At 35.8% G+C, this 16,759-nt stretch overlaps 1 protein-coding gene across 1 annotated transcript in view; it reads left to right on the forward strand.

The window, feature by feature from the left end:
- ublcp1 (ubiquitin-like domain containing CTD phosphatase 1) overlaps positions 1-14,622 on the forward strand; it is a 50,548-nt gene extending 35,926 nt beyond the window's left edge. Inside the window, exons 6-11 of the mRNA XM_042719551.1 lie at positions 1,372-1,470; positions 1,562-1,599; positions 1,821-1,919; positions 2,851-2,967; positions 13,466-13,593; positions 14,350-14,622. Of these exons, the coding sequence (XP_042575485.1) occupies positions 1,372-1,470; positions 1,562-1,599; positions 1,821-1,919; positions 2,851-2,967; positions 13,466-13,593; positions 14,350-14,377 (509 nt within the window). The 3' untranslated portion in view covers positions 14,378-14,622. The remainder of the gene's footprint in view (positions 1-1,371; positions 1,471-1,561; positions 1,600-1,820; positions 1,920-2,850; positions 2,968-13,465; positions 13,594-14,349) is intronic.
- The last annotated feature ends 2,137 nt before the right edge of the window (positions 14,623-16,759 follow it).

The following is a 16,759-nucleotide window of genomic DNA, read 5'->3' on the forward strand; positions in this document are numbered from 1 at the left end:
AATGAAGAGCACTTCGCTTGATGCTTTGCAGAGGCGCTTTTCCAACATGGAGCAAAACCCGCTTTACTGCATTGCAAGTTTACTTGATCTGAGGTAAATAATAGGCCTATTTTTGTGCTCAATTTTAATTAATTTATTAATTTACTCATAATAATAAAATATAAAATATTAAATGTTCGGGTGAAAGGGAAATAGATTCAAAAATGCAAGAGTAATTAACATTTCTTCATCTTATATTAACTGCACAGAACAAATGCAAATGTCATCATTGTTTTTTGTTTAATATAAAGATTGATTTTTCTCCAACACAGACACTGTCAGGCAGGCACAAGAAATGTTGATACTGGGGTTGCAAAAAAATTGTGGGAGCGACAGCCACACCTGAGACACACGGCACATCAGCTGATAAAAGGTCTCACAGTGACAAGGCATGTAGTAGTCTGGACAGTGTTTTTGAAGAAATTGCAGATGGATGTGCATATACATCTGAGAGCAGACCTCCAACAGCCACTACCATACAACTGGAAGCATACCTTGGAGAGACCACTGTGCATCGTTCAGAGAAACCCTTTATGTACTGGGCAGTCAATAATCTGTGATTTCCTGCTCTGGTTCGAATGGCACAAAAATATCTTTCAGCCCCATGCAGCATTGTGGAAACCGAAAGACTGTTCAGCTCAGTGTCACACATTCTGACTAACAACAGAAGCAGGCTTGTAGCTGATCATGCAGAGATGCTTCTGTTCCTTAAAAAAAAATAAAACTGTCACTAGAAAAATGCGAACTGTTGACTGCCTTTTGTACTTTTCATCTTGTAAAAATTATTGCAAAAGCAAAAAACATACTGTGCAAATGCTCTGAGGAACATCCTTAAGTAATGGCTTATGAACACTTACACTTACAATCATTAAGTTGCTTACTTGATTAGACATTTCACTATTATATTTCACTGTACACTTTTGATTGTCTCACAACACTGAACATTTACAAAGTGTTATAAACATTTGTTCATTGAAATTAGTTTGTAGCTTTTTGACAACTTTGTGACAGGTTGATAGATGTTTTATTATTATTATTATTATTTTATTATGCCCTTGGTTTGGTTGTGGAAATTATTAGATATTGTTGAAATTGATTGTACTTTGACAACCTTGTGACAAGCAGAAAAAAAAAATTGTTAGGAAGAGAATCTGTCCTAAAATTATTACTCTCACTGTGTCAGTACTTGGAAAACTGCCACATCCCAAAAACAGGCATCCGCGAGTACCAGGAAAAAAATATCGGTACTCGTAGTCGGTCTTTAAATGGTATCGGTGCATCCCAAGTATATTGTTAATGTTTCTTTTTTTTTTTTTTTATATTTAAATGTAGATCATAAGTCATGTGCAGAAACAGGCCAGGAGCTGATGAGACCATACTTACATGAATTTCTTACATCAGCATATGAGGACTATGATATTGTCATCTGGTGTAAGTATCTATCTAGAAGATCAAGGTTTGCAGAATTTTTTCCTGATTCTCAAGAACTCAGATCTTTTGTTTCTCTTTCATGTCTTTTCAGCTGCAACAAGTATGAAGTGGATTGATGCTAAAATTAAAGTAGGTCAAATTATATATTTTTCTTTTCCGCATTATAATGGAAGGCTTTAACCATAATTCATATAAATATTATGATGCGCTAAAAGAGTTTTTCACTGAAATGTGCAGTTTTCCCACAAGCCTCAAATGTGCCTCAGGTTATGATGGTACTGTTTAGGACCCCTTTACTTGCATTAACATACTGGATCTGTTTTTGTTGTTGTTTGTTTGTTTTTGTTTAGGAACTGGGTGTGATGGACAACCCAAACTATAAGATCACCTTCATGTTGGACAGTGCAGCTATGATCACTGTGCACACACCTAAAAGAGGAGTCGTAGAGGTCAGACATATTCTAGTAATAAAAAAACAACGCATCATTGTCTCTGCCAAGTCATATTCATTTAGAGTTATAGCATATATGTTTATAAAGTATAAGTTGTTTCAAACATCACATTAATAAACAGGAAAATAACAATGATATAAAATTCATCAATTATAAAACAAATTCAATTTCAACTCTAATGCAGCTCTACAAAGACCCTAACAGTGTCATTATTCAGCTCAATTTAGTTAAAGGGATACCTCCACCCCAAAATGAAAATTTTGTCATAAATCACCTACCCCCACATTTTTCCAAACCCGTAAAAGCTTCATTCGTCTTCGGAACACAATTTAAGATATTTTGGATGAAAACCGGGAGGCTTGAAACTGTCCCATAGACTGCCAAGTAAAATACACTGTCAAGGTCCAGAAAAGTATGTAAAGCATCGTCAGAATAGTCCGTCTGTCATCAGTGGTTCAACTGTAACATTATAAAGTGACAAGAATACTTTTTGTACACGAAGAAAACAAAAACAACAACTTTATTCAACAATTCCTCTCCTCTGTCTCTCCCCACATCAGCGTAGTGCCACGGATGAACCATTGATGGCAGATGGACTATTCTGACAATGCTTTTCTTACTTTTCTGGACTTTGACAGTGTCATTTCACTTGGCCATCTATGGGACAGGCTCAAGCCTCCCGGTTTTCATCCAAAATATCTTAAATTGTGTTCCGAAGATGAACGTACCTTTTATGGGTTTGGAACGACATGGAGGTAAGTGATTAATGACAAAATTTTAATTTTGGGGTGGAGTATCCCTTTAAGTTTTTACACCGTCCATGTTGCAAAATTAATTGATTATGAAATGTATTTTATTTCAACAATAAGCAGCTTTACAGAAGGCAATAGTCTCATCGAGTGCATAATGTGTACTTATAATGTTTCAGGTGAAGCCTTTAGGAGTCATATGGGGTAAATATAGTGAGTTCTACAACAGGAAGAACACAATTATGTTTGATGACATCGGAAGAAACTTTCTCATGAATCCACAGAATGGACTGAAGGTATGCTAGAGTCGATGTTTACACATAGTATCTGATTTAATAGGTAATTAATAGGGAATCTTTTGGTGCCTCTAATCCGTTCTGATTCTGGGAATCACAATACAATTTTAAATGGATTCTTAAAGCTGCAGTCTGTAAGTTTTGCCTCTTTGTCACCATCTCTGTTTGAAACCTGCAATTGCATTTATTTGCGGAATTATCTTCTTTGTGTGGGTTGTGCACCAGCATGGCTCTAGCGCAGATGAATCTAAAGTTTTGAGGAGTATGTGTGGATGTCAGTCACTGCACTGGTGTGGATACTGTTCATCAGATTCCATCCTGTGTCTTCGAGTATATGACCCAAATAAGAATTTTCACCGGATATTGTCATCTGAACAAATAACAAGTTTGGCATTTTTGTTCTGACCAACTAAGGAAAAAAGCATTACAATAAATTGTGCTACCAATGGTGATTAAATCTAACTGTCGGTTAGCTCATATCACATCAAACCATGCAAATTATAATTATTGTTATACTTTATACTGTTCTCAAATTATTAATGTTAAGATTAGATTAGATTCAACTTTATTGTCATTATGCAGAGTACAAGTACAGAGCTAATGAAATGCAGTATTTGTTGGTGGCACACCACACAGCCAGGTGCTGCACTTCATCCCTGTAGGCTGACTCATCATCATCATTGATCAGACCTACCACCGTGGTGTCATCTGCGAATTTGATTATGGTGTTGGAGCCATAAACAGGAACACAGTCATGGGTGAATAAGGAGTACAAACGAGGGCTCAGTACGCAGCCCTGTGGAACACCAGTGTTCAGGGTGATGATGGAGGAGGATAGGTTATCTAACTTAACAGACCGAGGGCTGTTAGTCAGGAAATCTAGAATCAAGTTGCAGAGGGATGTGCTGATTCCAAGCTGGCTGAGCTTGGAAATCATCTTGGAGGGGATTGCAGAGTGAAGTGCCGTAGAGATGGCATCCTCTGTTGACCTGTTGCGGCGATAGGCAAACTGGTATGGGTCTAGTGTAGCAGGGAGACAGGATTTTAAATGGGTTACAACCAGCCTCTCAAAGCACTTGGCAATGATGGGGATGAGTGTGACAGGACGGAAGTCGTTAAGGGCCGAGCTAGTGGAGGGAAACTAGTGGGGACAGTTGTCTGGGCCAGGGACAGATTGAAAATGTCCGTGAAGACCTCAGCCAGCTGTTCCGCACAGGCTTTAAGCACACGACCAGGTATTCAGTCAGGGCCAACTGCCTTCCTTGCATTTACCTTACATAGAGTGGAGTAAACATCTGAGGTGGAGAGTGTGAGAGGCAGTTCATTGGGTTGATGCTCAGCTTTGAGGGAGACCTCCTTATTAACACAACATCAGCATTGCATTACTATGGGTATGTGGTGTGTATTAGCATGTAGATTTCAATTTCTGTACAGTATAATCTCTAATTATCATACCATTCGAATTTCATATAAAGAAATTCTTTTAACCCAAAAAGCTAATCATTCTTTCTTAGAACTGGTTCTCTTTAAAATACAAATCTTGTATAATCTTGTTCTATCTGTAATCAGATACATGCAAAATTAGAATGTAATCTAATTTCAGTCACATGTGTTTCATAAACACATAATCCTTTATGGATTAACTAAAATCTGACATCAAAATGATAAATTTCATTATTCTAGCTGCTGTGAGAAAAGGCTATTAATGATCTGCCACCTGCAGCATCCTCGCATGCATTATAGCCTACTAGCTGGGACACCGCCTTTGTTCACAGACATGATGTAATGACACGATAGCATGCTTGAATGTCCCGCAAATTCCTACCAGTACCACTCAAATTAGAAAACATTATTATAAGCTTACCGTTGTGAATTGGGCTAAGATAAGGAGATGGTTTTGAACTCAAAAATTTCTTTTGAATCATTTTTAACCCCAAAAAAGTTTGCAGCTTTAATCTACTTATTATTATTATTATTATTATTATTATTATTATATTATTATTATTATTATTATTCATTCTGAATTAAATATTAAATAAATTAGTATTTTTTACTGAGCAAGGAGGCAGTACATTTAACATTGTTTTAAAAAAATGTATTTCAAATAAATGTTGCTGTTTTTAATTTGTTTTGTTTTGTTTGTTTGTTTTTGAACTTTATAATAATCAGAGAATCCAAAAAAGTTTTCACAAAAAATATGAAGCAACAAAACTGCTTTTAAAATTGAAAAGAAGAAATGTTACTTGAAAACAAAATGAGCATATTAGAATGATTTCTGAGTTATCATTGGGATGCCAAAGACTGAAGTAATGGTTGCTGAAAATTCAGCTTTTCATCAGAGGAATAAATTAAATATTTTAAAATACATTAAAAATTAAAAGAGTTGTTTTAAATTGTAATAATGGCACTATATCAGTGGCGAGCAGTGACTTTTTAACCAGGTATGCTGAGTGCTAAGATTAAGACCCCCCTTCTCATTGGCTTTTACGACACTCAAAGAGGGAAAAAACGTGGCCGGTTGTCAATTTAAAAGTATCCACATTTCCTACCTTATTTGTCAATGAAATTCATCACCAATACTACTTCTATCATTTCAGGTTTATCCATTGTTATTTGAATGCTAGAAAAAAGTATAGCTCCTTTTCCAAGTAAAAACTGCCAAATAATGATTACACAAAGTTATGTTATGATACGTAATTATTATTCAGAGGGGTGGTGAGATGGGGGATTCCCCCGGTATATAAGTGTCTGCATTTATTATTCCAAGTGAATAGAAGTTAAAACTCTCACTCGGGTGACACTACTCCAATGACAGACCGTGCAATATACCAAAAATAATGTCTTTAAAGTATTGCCAAGTAACGCTGCAAGTAACAATAAAATCAGGGAAAGACTTTAACTGCAAGTGACACAAGCATGGGCATAGCCAGGCTTTGAAAATTAGTGAGGTCCGGGGGGGGGGATGAGGTGTGGTGGGTGATAAAGAATAGCAGAATTGTGCTATAATAAATTAAATAAATTAAATGATATAATAAATAAAAAGAAAACAGATAGAATAGAAAAAGAATAGAGCAAGGGAGTCACGTGACATGCTCATGAACCTAGTCGTATTTGAGTAGAGCTCTATACGGAAACAGCAGTTGTCGTCCATGTCAGCTACTCCGATTAAGAAGAAATCCAAGCCACCGACCACGGGCTATATGGTGGACAAGATTGCGAACACTGTGGCGCACTTTGAGGACATTCTCAGAACTGAGTTAACGGCAATGCAGAACGAGTTCGCTTCTCACATGTCAGTTGTTCAATCGCTATGCTCTAAATTGGATCTTCTTACAGGGTAGATGAGAGAACAAAAGAAAGTTGTCGCAGATCACGATAGGCGATAGTAGCTGCACTCACGCAACAGGTTGTGGACTTAGATCACAATAGGCGCTGCAATCTGCATTTGGTTGGATTGCCTGAAGATTCTGAAAAGGACAACCCTATGGGCCAGACTTCATGCCGTGGTGAAAACATCCGGCAGAGTCTTTCTTTCCAGATTTTTCTCCGGCCACCGCAAAAAGAAGTAGTGCATTTGCGCCAGTTAGGAAGGAAATGAGAGAACCTGGCATCCAGAATTTTCTTCTTTATTCTGCAACGCTGAAGGTCATTCTCATTTAAGATGAACCTACAATGCTATACTCCCCAGAAGAAGAGTTTTTCTCAGATCCCATTTATCCACTTCAGTTGGACATTTGCTGTCTAACCGTTCTGTTCACTTTAATGTTTACTTCTAAATTCATAGTTACTAGAAGCTTTCATTGCGCATACAGTATCGCTTACTGATTTTGTTATTTTATTTGTTTTAGTAGTACCCCCCCCCCCTTTTTTTGTAATAGAGATACTACCTAGTCAATATGTGACAATGGGGCCAATGTTGGTGCCTCAGAAATGTGCAGGTTTTTGTTGACACCACAGATCATATTAAGGGGTGCTGGCAGATCAAGGTTTGTTCTTGGTTTGATCTGCCATAGTTCATGGGAATTTGTTTCTGTTTTTTTGAATAGGGTTTATTGGTAGACTCAACTGGTTTTATTTTCAAATTTGTATTTTGTTTTATTGTGTAGTAATTCTGTTTGACACCTATGACTGACCTTAATATTTTGAGTTGTAATTTTAATGGCCTAAATGGCCCGCAGAAACGTACAGGTTTTCTGGAGTTTTGGTGAAGAAGAAAGATTGATATAGTGTTAGTTCAAGAATCCCATTTGAAAGAGGAGGATGTACACAGGTGTAATAAGTTTTATGAAGTGGTATCTCATTCATCTTCGGATACTAAAACCAAAGGTGTCCTAATATCGGTGTGGAGGACTTTAAATATTACTATTTTAGATAAAGGTTGTGATACAGATGGTAGAATAACACATATAAAAACAATAGTGGAGAATAGGAATGTTGTATTTCTTTCAGTTTATGCCCCTTGCACTCCTGACCCTACTTTTTGCTGTTTTGTCAACCTATCTCTTGAAATTTTCGGATTTTGAAATTGTATTGGGCACAGATATGAATTCTGTAATGTTGCATATCCTAGATAGATCTGAACTAAAAGAATAACACTCTCAAGCTTTTTGTTCTGACAAACTTTGGCAATGTATAACCTCATCCTCATTGGTGAATAGTTTGCATTTATTAAATCCTTCTGCTAAGTATTTCACCTTTTTCTCTGCTATTCATAAATCCTATTCGCGAAAAGACTATATTTTCATTTCTACTTCTTTATCTTCAGCTGTTTGTGATGCCGATATCTGTTCCTTATCTTTGTCGGATCATGATGGAAATTTGTACAGATTATCATTGATCCCTCAGGTATATCTCATGCCACTAGATTGCGATTTAACCCTATATTGTTGCAGGGTGAAAACTTTTGCAGTCAATTCAGAAATAAATTTGCTGAGTTCATTGAAATTAACCAAGGTTCAGTAAATGATCCGCAAACACTTTGGAATGCAGTTAAAGGATTTATAAGGAATAAGTCCTTTTCAGATGCCTCTTTACTTCAGAAAAACTGACACAAAAAGATAGTTGAACTGGAATCACAGCTCCAGAATCTGACTAGAGATAATCAACGTCGTTTCTCAGACAATACACATGGCGGTTAGGTCTGAACTCTGTTAGTTACAGAGATCCAGGGCAGGAATCCTGATTCAAAGATCCAGGCAGAATTACTGTTTTCAAGGAAGTAGACCAAGCCACCTTTTTGCTCTAAGATTACGCAACAATGAAAAGTTTTGCTAATACTATTTCATTATGACAGACTCAAAAGACATTAATATACCCTTCCACACTTTTTATTCTAACTTTTATACCTCTTCTACTGATGGTGACCCTGACTCTTTTGCATCTTTTCTGTCCAACCTTGATTTACCTAGGCTGTCAGATTCAGATTTGGATTACCTAGCTGAACTGATCACTCTTCAGGAGCTGGAGTCACCAATCCGATCTATGAACAAGGGGAAGTCCCCGGGCATAGATGGTATTCCAATCAAATTGTATAATACTTTTTGGGTCGGATTTAGGCCCCCTCATGTTAGATATGATACATTTTTTAGTTACTCAAGGCTCATTTCATCCATCTATTAATATAGCTGTCCTTTCTTTTTTGTTAAAAAAGATAAAGATCTGACTTCTTGTTCTAGTTACAGGCCACTTTCTTTGATAGGGACTGATGTTAAATTATATGCTAAAGTACTATCTCGCCGATTAGAGAACTTTATGAACAGGCTAGTTCATCATGACCAAACAGGATTAATCAAATCTCGCTCGGCTTCAGATAACTTACACAGGTTATATCGTATTATTAATTCATGAATAGTTCATCCTCCCCTTGCGCAGTATTATCTCTAGATGTGATGAAAGCTAGAATGAAACTATTTATGGGCGGTTCTACAAGCATCTGGGTCTAGGATCGAGTTTCATAAATATGGTAAAAGTTCTGTACACCAATCCAGCAGCCAGTGTTCTCACAGGTTCTGTTTGCTCTAACCCATTCTTTATACATTGAGGTACTCGTCAGGGTTGCCCGCTTTCTCCTCTGTTATTTGCCCTGTCCTTGGAACCCTTAGCTCAAGTGGTCCGACAATCTGAAACTATTTCTCCAATAATTATACAGAATACTCATCATCATCATTTATTTGTTTGTGGATGATATCTTATTGTTTTTGGAGAAGCTGTCACATTCTATTCCTCATGTGTTGAATTTATTTGACCATTTTGGATCTCTCTCTGGGTTTAAAATCAATAGAAGTAAGTCATGTCTACTTCCCCTTAATTCTAAAATTCATCCCATTTCCCTTCCTGTATCTATTCCATTGGTTCAAAACTTTAAGTACTTGGGGATAGATGTTTTTCCTTACTTGCAGGAAATTCCCTCAAAAAAAACTATAATAGTATTCTAGCCAAAGTATCCACAGATTTGGAAAATTGGTCTAGTCTTCCTACTTCTCTTCAGGCTCATATATCGGTGATTAAAATAAATGTTCTCCAGCGAATTAATTTCTTTACTTCCATGATTCCTCTTGCTCCACCGGTTGGCTACTGGAACAAACTTGATGCATGTGTTTCAGGGTATATGGGATGGGAAACGCCCTCGTATTAAACTGACTACCCTAAAATGAAGTAGATTACATGGAGGTCTTTCTTTTCCCATCTTTAGACTGTATGCTCAAGCCTTTTCCCTCCGACCTTTATCAGTTTGGTTTGTTCCTGAGGCTTCTGTGTCTTGGAGAGCAATTGAGGAATCAATTGTTTATCCATATAAATTGAAGCATCTTATTTTTTCGGGGGTTCTGCTTAGTGTAAATCTCAGTTTGGTCCCATTGTAACCCACCTCCTCTCCACATGGAGGGATGTGGAAAGACGTTCACAATTAGTTACAATATGGCATAGGCATTTGCCTATTTTCCACAATAATAATCTTTTGTCAGGCAGTACTCCATTTCATTGTCCGCAGTGGACTCATAATAAAGTAAACACTCTGGAAGATATCTATGATGATCGTGGTTTACAATCCTTCCAGAATCTCAAAACTCAATATAATCTGCCAGGTACCTCCATTTTTATGTATATGCGCATTGTCAAGTCAAGTCACCTTTATTTATATAGCGCTTTATACAAAACAGATTGTGTCAAAGAAACTGAACAACATTAGCGTAGATGCCATTCTTCTAACAAAGTAGCAAGTACATCGGGTGTTATGGGAAGTGTTCCCGGTTCCGGTTTACCTAATTAATGCAGCCTAAAAATCCTTTAACAGATTTAGATATTAAAAAGCGTATTAGTGTGTTATGTGTTAAGAGATAGATCTTTAATCTAGATTTAAACTGCAAGAGTGTGTCTGCCTCCCGAACAATGTTAGGTAGGTTATTCCAGAGTTTAGGCGCTAAATAGGAAAAGGATCTGACGCCTGCAGTTGACTTTGATATTCAAGGTATTATCAAATTGCCAGAGTTTTGAGAACGCAGCGGACGTGAAGGACTATAATGTAACAAGAACCCATTCAAATACTGAGGTGCTAAACCATTCTGGGCTTTAAGTAATAAGCAAGATTTTAAAATCTTTACGATGTTTAATAGGTAGCCAGTGCAGTGTTGACAGAACCGGGCTAATATGGTCATACTTCCTGGTTCTGGTAAGAACTCTAGCTGCTGCTTTTTGGACCAACTGGAGTTTGTTTATTAAGTGTGCAGAACAACCACCCAATAAAGCATTACAATAATCTAACCTTGAGGTCATAAATTAACATTTCTGCATTTGACATTGAGAGCATAGGTCGTAATTTAGATATATTTTTGAGATGGAAAAATGCAGTTTTACAAATGCTAGAAACTTGTTTTTCTAAGGAAAGATTGCTGTCAAATAGCACACCTAGGTTCCTAACTGATGACGAAGAATTGACAGAGCAGCCATCAAGTCTTAGACAGCGTTCTCGGATGTTACATGCAGAGTTTTTAGGTCTTTATAATTAACACCTCAGAATTTGGTAGTAAGAAATTACTCGTCATCCAGTTTTTTTTTATATCGACTATGCGTTCCGTTAGTTTTTCAAATTGGTATGTTTCGCCGGGCCGTGAAGAAATATAGAGCTGAGTATCATCAGCATAACAGTGAAAGCTAACACCATGTTTCCTTATGATATCTCTCAAGGGTAACATGTAAAGCGTGAAGAGTAACGGCCCTAGTACTGAGCCTTGAGGTACTCCATACTGCACTTGTGATCGATATGATACCTCTTCATTCACTGCTACAAATTGATGGCAGTCATATAGGTACGATTTAAACCATGCTAATGCACTTCCATTAATAACAACAAAGTTTTCTAATCATTGCAAAAGAATGTTGTGGTCAGTAGTGTCGAACGCAGCGCTTAGATCCAATAGTACTAATAGAGAGATACAACCACGATCAGATGTTAAGAGCAGTTCATTTGTAACTCTAAGGAGAGCAGTCTCAGTACTATGATACGGTCTAAATCCTGACTAGAAATCCTCACAGATAACATTTTTTTCTAAGAAAGAATATAATTGTGAGGATACTACATTTTCTAGTATCAGTACAGAAAGATTTGAGATCGGTCTGTAGTTAACTAGTTCTTTGGGGTCAAGTTATGGTTTTTTGATGAGAGGCATTAGATCAGCCCTACGGGCATATGGGGTGCCCTGGAACTCTCAACTGCCTATTGACCCTTTGCGCAAACTAATCCTTCCTTTTGAGAAATCTCCCTCCTCTGCTTCAGTTATCTATCTCTTTCTTCTTGAGCATTCATACAAACCTTTATCTATTACAACCGTTTGGGCTAAGGATCTTAATGGGGAGGTACATGTTTTATCCAATGAATCATTTGGTCGTTAGAGTTTTTAGAAGACAATTTAATCTTAAAACCCTAACCACCAAATGACTCACGGCAGCAAAAAAGTTGATAATCAACCATTGGAATCCTCCTCACACAATGGACAGACAAACCTGGACTGTGTATTTGTTGGACATTATCTCGATGGAACACTCAACTTCTCGTATACATGGTTCTTATGTAAAAACTGTAAATTTATGGCTTTCAGCTGTTAATGTTGTCATCTTTTCTAAAATCTTTGTAAAAATTATTTTATTGTCATGTATTAATATTACTTAATTTATTTTTATTATTATTGTTTATTGTATGTATTTATTTATTCCTTTTTTCTCTCTTTTTATTTTGAAGTCTACCCGGGGGTGGGTTCTAAATTTGCACAGTTGCTTTTTGTTTTATATTACTGCTCGCAGAAGAAAATTTCAAAAAAAAAAAAAAAAAAAAAAGGAATAGAGCAAGCTAGTGTTAGAGGTCTTTTTATTTTTGTTAATTGTATAATAAATGAAAAGAAAACAGATTACAAAAAGATTAGAAAGCTTTTTTTTTTTTTTTTTTTTTTTTTTTTCAAGCAGCAAATGAATAAAGTGCATAAGGACAAGGATTGTAATTCTTTAAGACTTATCCATGACCCATTTTCAGTGTTCTGGCTGAGGGAAAGAGGTTCTCGTCCAAGATTTTACAGTGCATGGGCCCGTTCATTTGCCCCTCAATGTGGTGAAGTCATCCTGTACCCTTAGCAGAAAAACAGCCCCAAAGCATAATGCTTCCACCTCTGTGCTTGACTGTAGGTATGGTGTTCTTGTCAGCATTTCTCTCCCTCCAAACATGGCAAGTCGAGTTAATGCCAAAGAGCTCAGTTTTGCTTGGTGACTGTGGTCCCAACTTCCTTAAAATCATTAACAAGCTCCTCCCGTGTAGTTCGGGTCTGATCCCTCACGTAGCTGGAAACACAGACTGGTTATGTGATTTGCAATTTGGCAAATGCAAATCAATTTCTAACCTTTATATAATGTGTTTTTGCTGGATTTTTTGGTTGGTATTCTGTCTCTATACATTAAAATAAACCTACCATAAAAATTACAGACCCTTTTTTTTGTAAGTGGGCAAACTTACAAAATCAGCAGGGGATCAAATAAATGGATCAATATATTTTCCCCACTCTCTCTCTCTGTGTGTGTGAGATATATATATATATATATATATATATATATATATATATATATATATATATATATATATATATATATATATATCTTACTATCCCCATACTTTTGTTTGATAGTGTAGATAGTGTAGCTTCAAAATTGACGATCATTGCGATATTGAGCAAAACCACAAGTTTATCGCATTATGTATCCTGTGCAATGAACCCACAGTAATTTGCTTCAACCTTGCCTAACTTTATGGAAGTTTAAATTCTTGTTCACAAGATAATTGACAGCAAGCAGAGTATTGTGCATATGTAAGTGCCAGCTGTGGTGAAGATCTTAACAAATGGATTATTCCAAACCATTTTAGAATTGTTAAAGACATAAAAATCATGATGCTTCAGAACATTTGTTCTCTCTTCTCCCTCCACTCATGTTAATTGTTTCTGTCATTCTGTATTTGTCATAGATCAGACCGTTCATGAAGGCACACTTAAACCGTGAGAAAGACAAAGAACTCCATAAGCTGTCTCTGTATCTGAAGGAGATTGCTAAACTTGATGACTTTTCAGGTCTCAACCACAAGCACTGGGAAAGGTAAAGTGAATAATATACTATATTCACTTTAATATGAGGAGAGATGAAGAGGGATGTAGAGTGCTGATTATAAAGCTTCTTGAAATACAACAATTAATAACTGAATTATATATATATATATATATATATATATATATATATATATATATATATATATATATATATATATATATATATATATATATATATAAAGGTTTTACTTTAGCTAGATGTCAAGGCAGCAGTCTTGAAATTGTTCTGATCTGGCTTGAAGCAGTTTGGGTAAATGTAAGAGGACAATTTTAAAAGTAGTTGTAAGTACACAATTTCTGCTGTCAGTTGGTGGCACTACGACTGTGACTCACTTCCTGCTTTTTCCCAGCCCTAATGGTCAACAATTCCAACATGTGTGCAAAGTTTCAAGAGTTTTTTAAGCATGTTAAAGACACCAAAATGCTTTGAGACTTTGAAATTAAAAAATCCTTAGGAGAACTGTAGAGGCCAATATAGTAACAAAAACTACTATAATGGTATATCAGTGGTACTAAAATAACGCCGTTATGAACTGTGTGCAGCTATGAATGAATTAACACTTAACACTTTTTGTCTCTTCAATACCATTGTCTCTCACAAGAACTTTTCTTTTGAAAAAGTCTCCCAAATTAAGATATGTGACTAATTGTGGTTAATTCTAATAAGCATGTGTTGTAATTAATTCAATACATGTGTAATAAATTATTTTTACAACCCTAATAATTCTGTCTCCTTGTCAAATAGGTACCTTTCAAAGAAGCAGAATCAATAACATCTTCAGCACTGAGGAGAATCTGCTGTCTAGAAAGATTTGGTGCTGGAGATTCCATCCTTATGAAACAACTGCTGGCCCAAAGATCAGCTTCTCTGTAACTTGCGTTTGTTCATCTTGCATCTCTTTATAGTGGTCATTACTGCAGGACAAATGTGATTCTAGTATTTCTCAGAACACTGTTTACCTCAACCGGTCAATAAATGCATTCAACAAAATAATAGCACTGACTACATTTAAAACAAGCATGATGCTTCTCTTATTTGTCTTCCTGTCTGACACATTCTACTTCTTATAATTAATGTCAACTATAATAGGTGGTAACTTGATTGGTAACATCTGATTGAAAGAGCATATGATGCGTATGTAATTGTTTTTGCAAAATCTTAGTCCATGCTAAGCTGTGAGAGTGTGTGTGTGAGTGAGATCTCATACAACTTGAATGCTAAAGGAAGGTGTAATAGATCCGTGTTTTCAGTATGACCAGTATAACTGATCATGTCTGTCTGAAAGAAGCAATAATTCTGGACAACGTGATTCTGACTGAATGGCTCTAAATTCCAAAAAAGAGGTTTAAATAGATGAACATGCATTTGCATCTTTAGCAGCAGATAAAAACAGTTCTCCAAATGAACAACAATGAATATTTGTCATGTTTACATGCACTTTTTTTAAATACAAAACTAATGTTAAATGGTTAGTTTGGTGTTTTCTCTCTCTTTCTCTCTCTCTTTCTCTAGAGCAGTCACATTATTTTAGGGAGATAGAAGTCATATCAAAATAGCCTGGCAGATGATTATTATTATTATTATTATTTATTAATTAATTATTTATCTACCAGGGGTGTATTCCAGAAATTTTGGTTAAATTATAGTGAACTAAACCCTGAACTCTCGGTTGATTAACCCCAAACCTTGCTTACTCGAGGTATGTGGTTCCAAAAATGCGTCCGGGAGTAAGTTCATTCAACTCAGAGTATGTTCCTGGTTAAGACTCAAGACATTCTCAACAGAGCGACGAATCGACGAGTCACTATGGAAATGGACGCTAAGAAAAAGCGCGCCAAGCTGTTTCTTTCTTCTTCTTTTGTTCATTAGTTGTTTACATGGTTAGTGCATATCGCCACCTAATTGATGGCTGTGCAATCATTTTTATTTTTTTCCATGTAATCTTTAATCCTTGAGAATGTGAATTATATTTTTTGTTTTATGCTAATTATATATTAAGTCATATCAGATATGTATTTTGATTTAGAATTTAGACATTATAGAAATTCCATGTGTGAGATAATATAACATGTAATAAATAAAATAAATAAATATTTATAAGTTAAACATTACCTTGTCATAATGTTTTATAATTTATACAGATAACTCTTATATATGGCAATAAAAGAAATAATCATATTAGAATAATGTTACCTTATTTATTACTTATATTAGTGCTTCCTCATTAACATATCAAAAAAAAAATATATATATATAATAAGCTATATTACATATTGTAATATTATATAATGCTGTGCGCTATCTGTCACGCCCACTGAAGGCTAGCTGAAGTGAACTAACCCTGGAACATAATCTGCTCCGGAGCAGTTTAAGTTCAGAGAGTGAGTTGCTATGACTACTAACATACCCTGAAAGTTACCTCCGTTTTTGGAACCGAAAGTTGAGGTTATCCACTTACTTACTCTTAAACATACCCGGGTATGTCACATAACCTGCTTTCTGGAATACCCCCCAGGTCATAGCATCAAGCTTGTTAATATTTCTCCCCCTTCAGTTTTTGAAAATATGTGTTGTCATCAAAGACAGTAGATATTACTTATGTGAACAGTATTGCATTTTGTCTAACTGCATTTCAGACGGTATTTAAATGTGGGCATCAGATTTATGGATGTAATCTATTTGTAATTTAAACAAAATGGTTTTACAGTAGTGTGTTTGTTACACATCAGCCCTTGACATTGATCCTTACATACATTAACATTAAATTCTTCTTTTAAATGAAAGGTACATGCTTAACGTTTGAAAGTTGGAAGATGGAACCATCATGTTGTGATTTAAAGTCCCAATGAAATTCAAAGTTTTTTGGCTTTTAGTATGAATATGTTAGCTTTAAGGTTATCTACAGGTACAACTCAAAAAATGTGAATATCGTGTAAGGTTTTTTTTTTTTTTTCAAAAAAAATTCAATAATCAATCACATTAAGGGATCGATTCCTAGCATATCCCTCCCTCCATTTACACAAACATTGCGTGCATTGAAATCATAGCATAGAGATCACATCTAAAATATCCCAATAGGATTACCTGCACAAAACCAAAAATAAAATAGAGCAAAACACCCATGAAGCCATGGTTTAACATAAATTTAGAAACA

The sequence above is a fragment of the Cyprinus carpio genome, chromosome B3 (genome assembly GCF_018340385.1).
Source record: "Cyprinus carpio isolate SPL01 chromosome B3, ASM1834038v1, whole genome shotgun sequence".
Classification (NCBI taxonomy): Eukaryota; Metazoa; Chordata; class Actinopteri; order Cypriniformes; family Cyprinidae; genus Cyprinus; species Cyprinus carpio.